Source organism: Schistocerca serialis, chromosome 5 (assembly GCF_023864345.2).
Source record: "Schistocerca serialis cubense isolate TAMUIC-IGC-003099 chromosome 5, iqSchSeri2.2, whole genome shotgun sequence".
Taxonomy (NCBI): Eukaryota; Metazoa; Arthropoda; class Insecta; order Orthoptera; family Acrididae; genus Schistocerca; species Schistocerca serialis.
The window spans coordinates 683978119-683991406 of NC_064642.1; the positions used below are offsets into that span (position 1 = coordinate 683978119).

The 13288-nt window shown below is 38.3% G+C and overlaps 1 protein-coding gene across 4 annotated transcripts in view; it reads right to left on the minus strand.

Moving 5' to 3' along the window:
* The window catches only part of LOC126480754 (C-1-tetrahydrofolate synthase, cytoplasmic), a 171049-nt gene that overhangs the window by 76978 nt on the left and 80783 nt on the right, over window positions 1-13288 (minus strand). For all 4 annotated transcript variants that reach the window (XM_050104037.1, XM_050104040.1, XM_050104038.1 and 1 more), the window contains exon 6: window positions 4406-4547. In XM_050104037.1, the coding sequence (XP_049959994.1) occupies window positions 4406-4547 (142 nt within the window). The remainder of the gene's footprint in view (window positions 1-4405; window positions 4548-13288) is intronic.

A 13288-nucleotide genomic window follows, 5' to 3' on the forward strand; every position in this document is an offset into this window, starting at 1 on the left:
GTCATTTCATGAGTCAAGGGTTAAACTTCCTTTGTTGTTGTTGTTGTTGTTGTTGTGGTCTTAAGTCCTGAGACTGGTTTGATGCAGCTCTCCATGCTACTCTATCCTGTGCAAGCTTCTTCATCTACCAGTACCTACTGCAACCTACATCCTTCTGAATCTGCTTGGTGTATTCATCTCTTGGTCTTCCTCTACGATTTTTACCCTCCACGCTGCCCTCCAATACTAAATTGGTGATCCCTTGATGCCTCAGAACATGTCCTACCAACCGATCCCTTCTTCTAGTCAAGTTTTGCCACAAACTTCTCTTCTCCCCAATCCTATTCAACACCTTCTCATTAGTTATGTGATCTACCCATCTAATCTTCAGCATTTTTCTGTAGCACCACATTTTGAAAGCTTCTATTCTCTTCTTGTCTAAACTATTTATTGTCCATGTTTCACTTCCATACATGGCTACACTCCATACAAATACTTTCAGAAACAACTTCCTGACACTTAAATCAATACTCGATGTTAACAAATTTCTCTTCTTCAGAAACGCTTTCCTTCCCATTGCCAGTCTACATTTTTTATCCTCTCTACTTCGACCATCATCAGTTATTTTGCTCACCAAATAGCAAAACTCCTTTACTACTTTAAGTGTCTCATTTCCTAATCTAATACCATCAACATCACCAGACTTAATTCGACTACATTCCATTATCCTTGTTTTGCTTTTGTTGATGTTCATCTTATATCCTACCTTCAAGACACTATCCATTCCGTTCAACTGCTCTTCCAAGTCCTTTTCTGTCTCTGACAGAATTACAATGTCATCGGCGAACCTCAAAGTTTTTATTTCTTCTCCATGGATTTTAATACCTATGCCGAACTTTTCTTCTGTTTTCTTCACTGCTTGTTCAATATACAGATTGAATAACATCGGGGAGAGGCTACAACCCTGTCTCACTCCCTTCCCAACCAGTGCTTCCCTTTCATGCCCCTCAACTCTTATAACTGCCATCTGGTTTCTATACAAATTGTAAATAGCCTTTCGCTTCCTATATTTTACCCCTGCCACCTGCAGAATTTGGAAGAGAGTATTCCAGTCAACATTCTCAAAAGCTTTCTCTAAGTCTACAAACGCTAGAAACGTAGGTTTGCCTTTCCTTAATCTAGCTTCTAAGACAAGCCATAGGGTCAGTATTGCCTCACGTGTTCCAATATTTCTACGGAATCCAAACTGATCTTCCCCAAAGGTCGGCTTCTACTAGTTTTTCCATTCGTCTATAAAGAATTCGTGTTAGTGTTTTGCAGCCCGACTTATTAAACTGATAGTTCAGTAATGTTCACATCTGTCAACACCTGCTTTCTTTGGGATTGGAATTATTATATTCTTCTTGAAGTCTGAGGGTATTTCACCTGTCACATACATCTTGCTCACCAGATGGTAGATTTTTGTCAGGACTGGCTCTCCCAAGGCTGTCAGTAGTTCTAATGGAATGTTGTCTACTCCCGGGGCCTTGTTTCGACTCAGGTCTTTCAGTGCTCTGTCGAACTCTTCACACAGTATCATATCTCCCATTTCATCTTCATCTACATCCTCTCCCATTTCCATGATATTGTCCTCAAGAACATCACTCCTGTATAGACCCTCTATATACTCCTTCCACCATTCTGCTTTCCCTTCTTTTCTTAGAACTGGGTTTCCATCTGAGCTCTTGATATTCGTGCAAGTGGTTCTCTTTTCTCCAAAGGTCTCTTTAATTTTCCTGTAGGCAGTATCTATCTTACCCCTAATGAGATAAGCCTCTACATCCTTACATTTATCCTCCAGCCATCCCTGCTTAGCCATTTTGCACTTCCTGTCGATCTCATTTTTGAGACATTTGTATTCCTTTTTGCTTGCTTCATTTACTGCATTTTTATATTTTCTCCTTTCATCAATTAAATTCAATATTTCTTCTGTTTCCCAAGGGTTTCTACTAGCCCTCATCTTTTTACCTACTTGGTCCTCTGCTGCCTTCACTACTTCATCCCCCAAAGCTACCCATTCTTCTTCTACAGTATTTCTTTCTCCCATTCCAGCCATTTGTTCCCTTACGCTCTCCCTGAAAATCTGTACAACCTCTGATTTAGTCAGTTTATCCAGGTCCCATCTCCTTAAATTCCCACCTTTTAGCAGTTTCTTCAGTTTTAATCTACAGTTCATAACCAATAGATTGTGGTCAGACTCCACATCTGCCCCTGGAAATGTCTTACAATTTAAAACCTGCTTCCTAAATATCTGTCTTACCATTATATAATCTATCTTAAATCTGTCAGTATCTCCAGGCTTCTTCCATGTATACAACCTCCTTTTATGATTCTTGAACCAAGTGACTGTAGTAGGCGTGGGCTTCGTGTCTATCTTGGCCAAAATAATGCGTTCACTATGCTGTTTGTAGTAGCTTACCCGCATTCCTATTTTTTTATTCATTATTAAACCTATTCCTGCATTACCCCTATTTGACTTTGTATTTATAACCCTGTATTCGCCTGACCAAAAGTCTTGTTCCTCCTGCCACCAAACTTCACTAATTCCCACTATATCGAACTTTAACCTATCCATTTCCCTTTTTAAATTTTCTAACCTATCTGCCCGATTAAGGGATCTGACATTCCACGCTCCGATCCGTAGAACACCAGTTTTTTTTCTCCTGATAACAACGTCCTCTTGAGTAGTCCCCGCCCGGAGATCTGAATGGGGGACTATTTTACCTCCGGAATATCTTACCCAAGAGGACGCCATCATCTTTAACCATACAGTAAAGCTGCATGCCCTCGGGAGAAATTATGGCTGTAGTTTCCCCTTGCTTTCAACTGTTCGCAATACCAGCACAGCAAGGCCATTTTGGTTAGTGTTACAAGGCCAGATCAGTCAATCATCCAGACTGTTGCCCCTGCAACTACTGAAAAGGCTGCTGCCCCTCTTCAGGAACCACGTGTTTGTCTGCCCTCTCAACAGATACCCCTCCATTGTGGTTGCACCTACGGTACGGCTATCTGTATCGCAAGCCTCCCCACCGACGGCAAGGTCCATGGTTCATGGGGGAAAACTTCCTTTCAGATTAAAAAATATGTTAAAGAGAGCAATGTAATGTTCAGCCAACATCTACCTCATGCAAACCAAACAGCTTTCATTACAACAATCTGCAACAATTTATTTATCTTTGACATCCAGTTATTCAGACTGACTCTTATTTCCTTAAACAATGGACTAACAATAATATGAAAAGGATAGACTCCTATCCACCATATAGAGGAGGCATTGAGTCGCAGACAGTTACAATGAAAAAGACTGATAACATATCAAAGTTTTTGGGCAAAGTGCTCCTCCTGCAGTGGTAAACATGCACACTTTAAATTAACATACTTACAGTTTGTAGTTTTCAGGCATTAAGAATGTCACCACTAGCACCTTCGAGTGGCAGAGAGAACAGACTTTTTACAGTACCTCTACGTTTCTATATAATAGTGAGAGGCAAAACGTATCTCCTGATATTCTGCAGACCTTTTGAAGCTAAGCTCACATGAGCCTGAAATTATTACAATGTATCAATCAAACCTGACATCTGAATTATTACCTGCAACAGTTTTCCTAATCATACAATGTGCAGTTATCAGGAGAGAGGATAAAGCAACAACTGCAGGCCTCATATTATTGTCTGTGTATTGGGAAACTGAAGTCACAGCTTCTAACCCAGTCTACAACAGATTCTCATTAGTAGTTCAACAGCTGACTTCCGCATAATTCAAAATCTACCAATAATAATAATAAAACTACGAAATGCTTTACATGATAGTTAAGTCTGGAACATAGATTTCCAAAATAAAGAAATAAAAACCGTGTGACAATAGTCTTGAAAACCCAAAGGAAAACTATAGCTTTTGTTTTTGTATGTAGTTTCACAGGTTCCTAAAAAACAAACAGGTAATGCAGTGCTAAAGTGGAGTGAGTATAAGTTCTTTCAAGTGACTCACCAGCCTGTACTATTTACTCCATATATTGGGTAATAATTGCTGACTCATGTGAGCTTAGCTTCAAAATGTAGATAGAACACATAAGCTTAGACATATTAAACATATCTAATGCTCAAACTAACTGCAATTCTAGCTAAATGATCCACACACATTGTATCTCTCACTGGACTTGCATGGGATGTTTGAACAGATGTTCAGGCTCATTATTGCAATTACATTTTTTCACAGAAAATGCGGTATATTTTGTACAATAACCTCACTACTTAAACAGAAATTAATATGATTACTACAAATACATGTTTTCTTTTTTCTTTCACAAATCTTTAGACATGCAACATAACAAAATTTTTAAGAAATTATGAAACTAACTGAATAATGGCAGTCACCACCACACACTCACCAGCTTATCAAGACTTTTTGTTTTTGAATGACACACTGTTACTGTTGCATGGTGCCATTTTAGTAACTCCGACACTGGGGTACCTACAATTTTACTCCTACCCAACACCACAGCATTGCTTCCAGCAATGGTAACACCACTCCTAAAAAGAAACATAGTTGCAGCAAATGTAATGAAATTGTCTCTGTTTGTAAAGTTATAGAAGACAATAATTAAATACAACTCCAAACAAAAAAGATTCCAACCCTTTGACTATGAACAATGGATAGATCCATCCATGGTTTGGTCATTCTCAAGGGGTTCAACAAATACACCCATCCACAGAACTCCATGGCCTTGAGCTTCAGACTGGCAAGTGTTATAATACTATTTGTTACTGTTTCCTCCACTACAATGTAACTCTCAACACTCAATATAATGTACTCTCAGTCACTTATAATATTCATCTCACGAGTGTGCTTTATGTGTTAAGTGACAGTCAAAAGCAGCACTTTTTGTGCTGTTAGCATTGTGTTTACTTGATGGTAACCTTTCACAGTAGCAAAAAGGAGCTATTTGTCAGATTCAGACATTAAACAGCTGCTTTTAGAAAGCGATGATAATTTGAATGACAACTCTGATAGTTGGCAAGACATCAGTGAAGAAAATGAAAGTGGCATGGATTCAGCATCATCTCATGATGACGCAGCATTGCAACAGATGCCATAAAATGCTTTTGGGCAAGTCAGATCACCTCAACAGCACATTTTGTTTACCAGTGAAAGTGGTATAAATGTTCCCCTTATACAGAATGATATGAGTAATTATTTTCAGCTTTTCATAGAGGACTCTTTGTGCAAAACAGTAGCTGGCCAAATAAACTTACACACACACACACACACACACACACACACACACACACACACACACCAGTATATAGCTTCTCGTCTCATTTTAAGAACAAGACCTAGGTTTCACTGCTGAAAGACAACGCGTGATGAAGTGAAGATACTGTATGGAATATTTATTCTTCAGGGAATTTTGCACAAGCCAGAACACAAACTTTACTTTCCACAAAGCAGTCACTTGACGCACCATTCTTTAGGAAACTTATGAAAGAAAAATTTTGATCTTTCGTTCAAATCTCTCGGCTTTGCACACAATATATCGTATGATCCCTTAGCAGCTGTGAGCAGAAAGCTGTTCAAAGTTTAGTGGATAATGAAACATTTGAGAAGCAAATTCAGATCTCTTTATATACCACAAAGGGGTATTACTGTTGATGAATCTCCATTACTCTAAAAAGGACATCCCAGATGGATGCAATTTATTCCTTCACAGTGAAGTAGATTTAGTTTCAGATTTTATGAATTGCATCACAGCTGCTCTGGATATATATGAGACTTCATTGTGTATAGTGGTAAGGACACATATGAGGTGTGGCTAGAAAAAAACCGGACTAGTACTGGTGAAACAATAAAATGAATGCAATAAGGCTAAAAGTCGCGTGGCCTGTAACGTGACTCTCGCTCCGCCTACTGCTCGAGTTTCATCTGCCTCCTGCACTCAGTCTGCCCGTGGCATCTGTTTTAAGTAGTTGACGTTTTGTCTGTGCATCGGAAAATGTTGAGTGTACAGAAAGAACAGCGTGTTAACATCAAATTTTGTTTCAAACTAGGAAACTCTGCAAGTGAAACGTTTGTAATGTTACAACAAGTGTACAGCGATGATTGTTTATCGCGAACACAAGTGTTTGAGTGGTTTAAACGATTTAAAGATGGCCGTGAAGACACCAGTGATGACACTCGCACTGGCAGACCATTGTCAGCAAAAACTGATGCAAACATTGAAAAAATCGGTAAACTTGTTCGACAAGATCGCCGTTTAACAATCAGAGCAGTGTCTGAGTTAACAGGAGTTGACAAGGAAAGTGTTAGGCAGATTCTTCATGAAAGTTTCAACATGAACAAAGTGTGTTCAAAAATGGTTCCAAAGTGTCTCACAATTGAACAGAAGGAACGCCGAAGAATGATTTGTTCTGACATCCTGGAAAACATTGAAAGTGATCCCACCTTCTTACAAAATGTTATTACTTGCGATGAATCGTGGTTTTTTACTAACGATCCCGAAACTAAACGCCAATCGATGCATTGGAAAACTCCTGGTTCTCCACGACAAAAAAAAGCACAAATGTCAAAATCGAAATTCAAGGCAATGATGATTGTTTTTTTTGACATCAAAGGGATTGTGCACATCGATTGGGTACCAGAGGGACAAACAGTGAATCAGCATTACTACATTAGCGTCCTGGCTACCCTACGTGAACGAGTACGGAGAAAACGGAACGATTTGTGGAGAAAAAAGTCATGGATCCTTCACCAAGACAATGCCCCAGCTCACAGTGCGTTGTCAGTGAAGACGTTTTTGGCATAACACAACATTCCCATCTTAGATCATCCACCCTACTCACCTGATTTGGCCCCCTGTGACTTTTTTCTTTTCCCTAAAGTCAAGTCAGCTTTGAAAGGAACTAGATTTGAGACTGTTGAAGCAGTAAAAGAAAAAGCGACGGAAGTAATGTATGGACTTACCGAAAATGATCTGCAGCATTGCTATGAACAGTGGAAAATTCGTATGGAGCGGTGTAGAGACCGAGGAGGAGAGTACATTGAAGGAGATAACATGAAATTGTAAATAATTGTAAATAAATGTTTTTTCCAGCAACAGTCCGGTTTTTTTCTAGCCGCACCTCGTATTATGGCTGTTATTATCTCAATGGAAACATTTCTATAATTTTTTGGAGCTTGCTCATGAGTGGCTCAGAATGGGTTATGGTGTTTACCCTGGCATCTGGTTCACTAGTTCAGATCTAGCTGACGAACTAATGAATAAGATCACCACCATTTTGGCACAGTGTGGCAAAACAGATAGGACTTTCCTGATTTCATGAAAAATGGCAAAATGAAGAAGGGTGAATATGTAACACTGTACAGAAACAAGAAAATGTTGAAATGGAAGGACAAGAGCAACATCATAATGGCCATTCACATTTCAAGAAGTAAATTTGAAGAATGTCAATGTGCAAAATCCAAGGGTTGTCATGGATTACAACAAGAATCAAATGGGCATTGATACGATGGATTCACAGCTGCAAAACTACCAAATGGCCGGGAACAGACTGAAAAAGTATTATCATAATATTTTTTGTCACTTTCTGAACACTGCATGCTCCAATGCATGTGTTCTGTAAACAAGCAAGGCAACAAAAAATAATAAAACAGAGAAATTTTAAAAAAAGACAGAAATTCATAATTAGTCTCTGCGAACAGTTGGCTGTGTCGTCTCCAGAACTTGGGGCATGAATTGGATGTTCAACTCAAATCCCAAAAGTGGCTCACATTTTCCATAATTTTTGTCAACCACAACAAAGAAAAGACCAATAAGGAAGTGTGGAGTATGTACCAGAAGAGATATTTTACTGGTGTACAGAATGTGAAGTACCTCATGTGCAGTACTAAGTTTTAAAATATTTCACACATCGAATGACTTGTAATTATAAGAAAATAAAATTTCATTGTTCTCTGTAAGTGCCATTCTCCTCTTTAAGCATCATGTTTTAAAATATTTCACACAGAGAATGACTCGTAATTGTATGACAATAAAATTTCATTGTTCACTTTAATGCATTCTATTCAATCCTGAACTACTTTAGTTTTGGTCTGTAAACTAAAATCAACAACAAGACATTTTTATGAGTCAGCAAGGCAGGTGACGTGGCTGCCATGATCAGTGCTAGGGGAAATTACCTACTGAAGCAGAGGAACACACACAAAAAATACCCACTTAAAGATTAATACAGAAACATCTGTATGACAACAAAATAGTATGAACAGCTGTGGCAGAATGTAAATAATTTAAGAGTAAAGGTAACAGCCTTTGCTACTATATTAGTAACAATGAAACTGAATTATTACAAACTGTAAAACAGTCAAACAATGGAAAATGCAGGATGTAAACTGTAAAACAGTACTTTTATGGACAAAATAGCTCAATTTGTTGGACAAAAATTAGAAGTGAACCAATAGAAACCGAACCTACTGAATACAGACTGTTAAGTTCTTAAAGAACAGATGGTAACTGTGAAAAAATAAATTTAATGGGACAGAATGATAAACACTTGGGCGATGGTAAAGTGACAGTTACTTAGCATCCTAGGTCAAGGTAACTGCAAAATGAAATGGAAGTTACAGTATGCAGTCAAAAATCAGTAATCTGATTTTGGAAAGTGAACAATTCATTAACCAGAAGAAAGCGGCTACTTATGACGAAAAACACAGAGTTCCAAATGTTGGTATGATGTCAGCAATGGAAAAAATAAATAAATAAATAAAAAAGGTTGGCATGTCAAATTTGAGGTGTAGAAGAGCTCAAACATAATGAGGAATGCCAAATGCCATTCTCTCCTCCATACCAATCAGTATGAATTCCAAAAACATCAGTCATCTGAAACACAACTCCACTTTTCTCAGACAACTTCTTTAAAGCCACAGACCAAGTCAATCGAGTGCCTGCAGTATTTCTTGACTTCTGAAAGGCATTTGACTCAGTACCACACCAATGTTTATTAATGATGGTATGACCATTTGTTCTATGAAATAAATTTTTGTGACTGGATTAGGAATTTCTTGGCAGGGAGGATGCAGTATATTATCTCGGATGGAGAGTCATTGGCAGATGTAGAAAGCATGTCCCAGGGAGGTGTGTTGGGACCTTTACTGTTAGTAACCTGGCTGACAATAGTAATAGTAACCTCAAACTCATTGCAGATGTTATCTATAACAAAGAACTATATGAAAAAAGTCTATACAAATACCCATTCAGATTTTGGTAAGGCTTCAAAGAGATGAAAAGATTAGCAGCTTGCTTTGAATGTCCAGAGATTTATAAAATCATGCACTTCCGAAAAAGACTGTGATTATGTTATCACTGACTCATAACTGGACTCACTGAATTTGTACGAATGCCTGGGTGTATCAGTTTATAGGGATAGGAAATTGAATGATCACATACGCTCAGTCATAGATAAAAGGTCATGGCATACTTCATTTCATTGACAGACTACTGGGGAAATGCATTCAGTTTACAAAAGAGGCTGCTGATGATACTTGTGCAATCCATCCGATGATATTGGTCATGTGTGGGGGCCATACAAAATATGACTAACAGGTGAAACTGAACATATACAAAGATGGGCATCATGAATGGTCACAGTTTTGTTTGACACATGAGAGAGTGTCACAGAAATATTAAAAACTTGAACTGATAGTCACTTGAATATAAGTGGGTGCCAACAAACACACAAAAGTCAACTTGTAACGTTTCAGGAACAAGTATTAAGTGACAAAACAAGGAATGAACTACAGCCTCCTATTTATCATTTCCAAAAGAACTGTGAAGACAAGATTAGACTAATTACAGCACACATAAAGACATTTAAGTAGTCATTCTTTCCACACTCCACATTAAGCTGGAATGAGAAGAAGCCCTTATAACTGTTACAGTGAGAAGTACTCTCTGCCACATACCTCAAAATTGTTTGCAGAGTATGGATACACGGGGTGAACATTAATAAAATCAACAAACTGCGGGATGGATTCCTGACTGTAAATGGAAGAAAAATAGTGCTACGAACACCTGTGTCCGGAAATGCGCCGTTGCCACAGTAGCTGGCATAGACGAATCGAAGTTCTTCTGACCACGTGACATGTTTTCCTTCTGTGTTGTAGGCTGTGTGATTGACACAGCATATTGTAAGCAGCTGAATGGTCCTGTATTCCAGTCAGGAACAAGCTGAGATGGAGTTTGTGTAATGCAAAACAAATGGAAACGGTCAAGAGGTAGCACAGCTACATCAAGACAAGTACCCTCACAGACACCAACACATCACACATTCAAGCCTTTTTTGGACGTTTGTTTGATCATAAGTCCTTTCAGACAGATGAACATGCAAGGAGGTGGTGAGCTGTGCATAAACCAGATATGAAGAATTGGGTCCTACAGAACATTGAAATGAACCCTAGTACAAGCTCCAGGCAAGTGGCCCGCCAACATAGTGTAAGCCAAAGAACAATTGTGTGTGTCCTGCATGACAACTGCTACTATCACAATCACCTGAAATGGGTCCAAGGATTATCGGCAGCAGATTTTGCTCTACGGGAATGATTTTGTTCATGGTTTTGCACTAGAACATCACAATTGTGGGATTTCTGTCATCAGTCCTCTTTACCAATGAAGCAGAACTGGCATCATCAATCTGCATAATCATCATCTGCGGACTACAAATACAGCACATGGTCAGAGAAACATTCATTCTTCAGTGCAATCTACTGTGACAACAATGCATTTCCAGACTCATGTTCATAGGACCTTTTTTCCTCCATTTCCAGTCAGAAATCTGTTCCTGCAGTTTGTTGGTTTTATTAATGTTCACCCTGTATATGCAGACTTGCTATAATTTATGGTCTGCAACAGTTGAATTTGAAGCCAAATTATATTATGCAACTAAATACACTTCATCTTCATCATCATCGTTGTCATCATCATTGTCGTCATCATCTGACAATCTGTTTGTTTAACTTGAGTATGTTTGTTTTGTAAGAACATTTGCCTATCACACTGTTATCTTGAGCAATTGAAAATGGCTCTAAGCACTATGGGACTTAACATCTGAGGTCATCAGTCCCCTAGACTTAGAACTACTTAAACCTAACTAACCTAAGGACATCACACACATCTACGCCCAAGGCAGGATTCGAATCTGCAACCGCAGGAGCCGCGTGGTTCCGGACTGAAGCGCCTAGAACTGGTCGGCCACTGTGGTCTGCTTGAGCAATTCAAATAAAGAAATAAGTCTGATACTAAATTATAAGCATAACAGCATATCTACATCACTTTCCATGTCACATTTCTGTAAGAAAAAAGTTCAGACAAATGAAAATCCAGGATGGGATAGTGACAATGTTGTGAAAAAAATAGATTACTACCCACTCTATAGTGAAGATGTTGAGTCACAGACAGGTACAATAAAAAAAAAATTGCTAAACAAGTAAGCTTTCTTCCGAATTAGACAACATACAGACACACAGTCACTCAAACACATCTCACACACACGTGACCACTGCCTTAGCAGCCAGAGACAGTGGTCACGTGTGGAATAGATACATGAATATGTGAGTATATGTTGTCTAATTCAGAAGACAGCCTTTTGGCCATAAGCTTACTTCTTAACAGTCTTTTTTGCTGTGCCTCTCTGCAATTCAACATATCTGCTACATGGTAAGTAGCAATCTTTTCATAATATTGTCATTGCTGTAAGAAAATTACATTAATATGTTTGCATGGCAGAAATCCTTCCCTTTTGAAGGTATCAATATTTCAAACCATTAAAGATCTATACATTGTAACAATTATAAGTAGTAAATTTTTCCAGTGTTAACTTGGAGCAACAATATCAGCTACTGCAATACCACCAATATATGATGACAACTTCCAATTTTCTTTGAAACTGATGTTAAATATCATAAATAATGACAAATTATGGCTCTGTATGCCCCAGAGAGGAGACAACAGTCATGTGCATGGATTTTCTTTAAAAGGCTCACCAACTAAAGTGAAAAGGCCAGTCATGGCTGCTTGGGCCTGCCTCAGTCTGGCCACGCATGTTTATTGCCACCACTGTCAGTTCATTGTGCAAGCTATCTGCTGTCCTAGCGGGCACACCTTGTGACACTGCTATCACACCACTCCATGCTTGAATTTGGTCACCTGCTGTCTGAGAAGCTCCAAAAAATTGTGCTATTTGCAAAACTTCTACGAAAAGGGGTTTCCACAAAGTAAAACCATATGGTGCACTTCCTTGTCTGGAACTAGACAGATAACTGCATTGCACATCATAGTCTTCATAACTGTAATTAAGGGCATCAGTAATGAATTGATACTTATGGCAAAGGCTGTGAAGTTTGGCTGCCCAGGCACTACGTGACTGGTTTGGTTTCTTGCACTATCGGTAAAATTCAACTTGTGCCACTATGACATGCATTTGTTTGCAATGGTAGTTGGACAAAAACTGCACATGTGATCAAAACTAAGAACTGCCAGTTCTTGCAAAGAGGCAAGCTAACATAGTAATTGATACACCTTAGGTGGAATCCGTGATAGGAATAAGGCTTTGCACAAATTTGAGTCTGTCACAACAAAAGCCAAAAAATTCTGTCTGAGTCTTTTGATGAAATAAAAAAAATATATGAATGGAAATGAAAATATGGGGAAGAAATGTTGCTTTAAATATTTTTGTTATTTGCTCTTTCAGTACGAATTTTGTTGTAGAACCCCTTATTTACGTGTGGTAATAAAAATTCATTTACACAGAATTAAGCACATTTAAAATTACGTGAACCTTAGCAACCCTCTCATGCTGATAAATTCATACTAACTGATTAATAACATTTATTTGAAAATTTTATAAATTAAATTTTTTTATGCATTTCGGCCTTGGCATTTTCTAAATGCAGTGTTTTTTTTTTTAATATTTACTGAATTCTTTCCCGGCGTTAGCAAGACTGTCTCTGTTAGCATAAAATTGTTAAATATTGCCAAGCCGACCTGACAAAACACACTTCACTATACGTTTAAGTCATTTGCTTTAGAAATTGAAAGAACCAACAGATTAACAACTTCAACGTTAATTATCCGCCTATGAATGCACAAATATAAAACCAGTAATAAATTCCGTCAGCCTCAGGATCGCTGTAAAAGAAAAATATTTCGTAATTCACTGCTAATTTTATCTGCTCCCAATTTACAGGTTTGGTTAATTAATTTTTTTAAATGTGCCGCCGCTGCAAA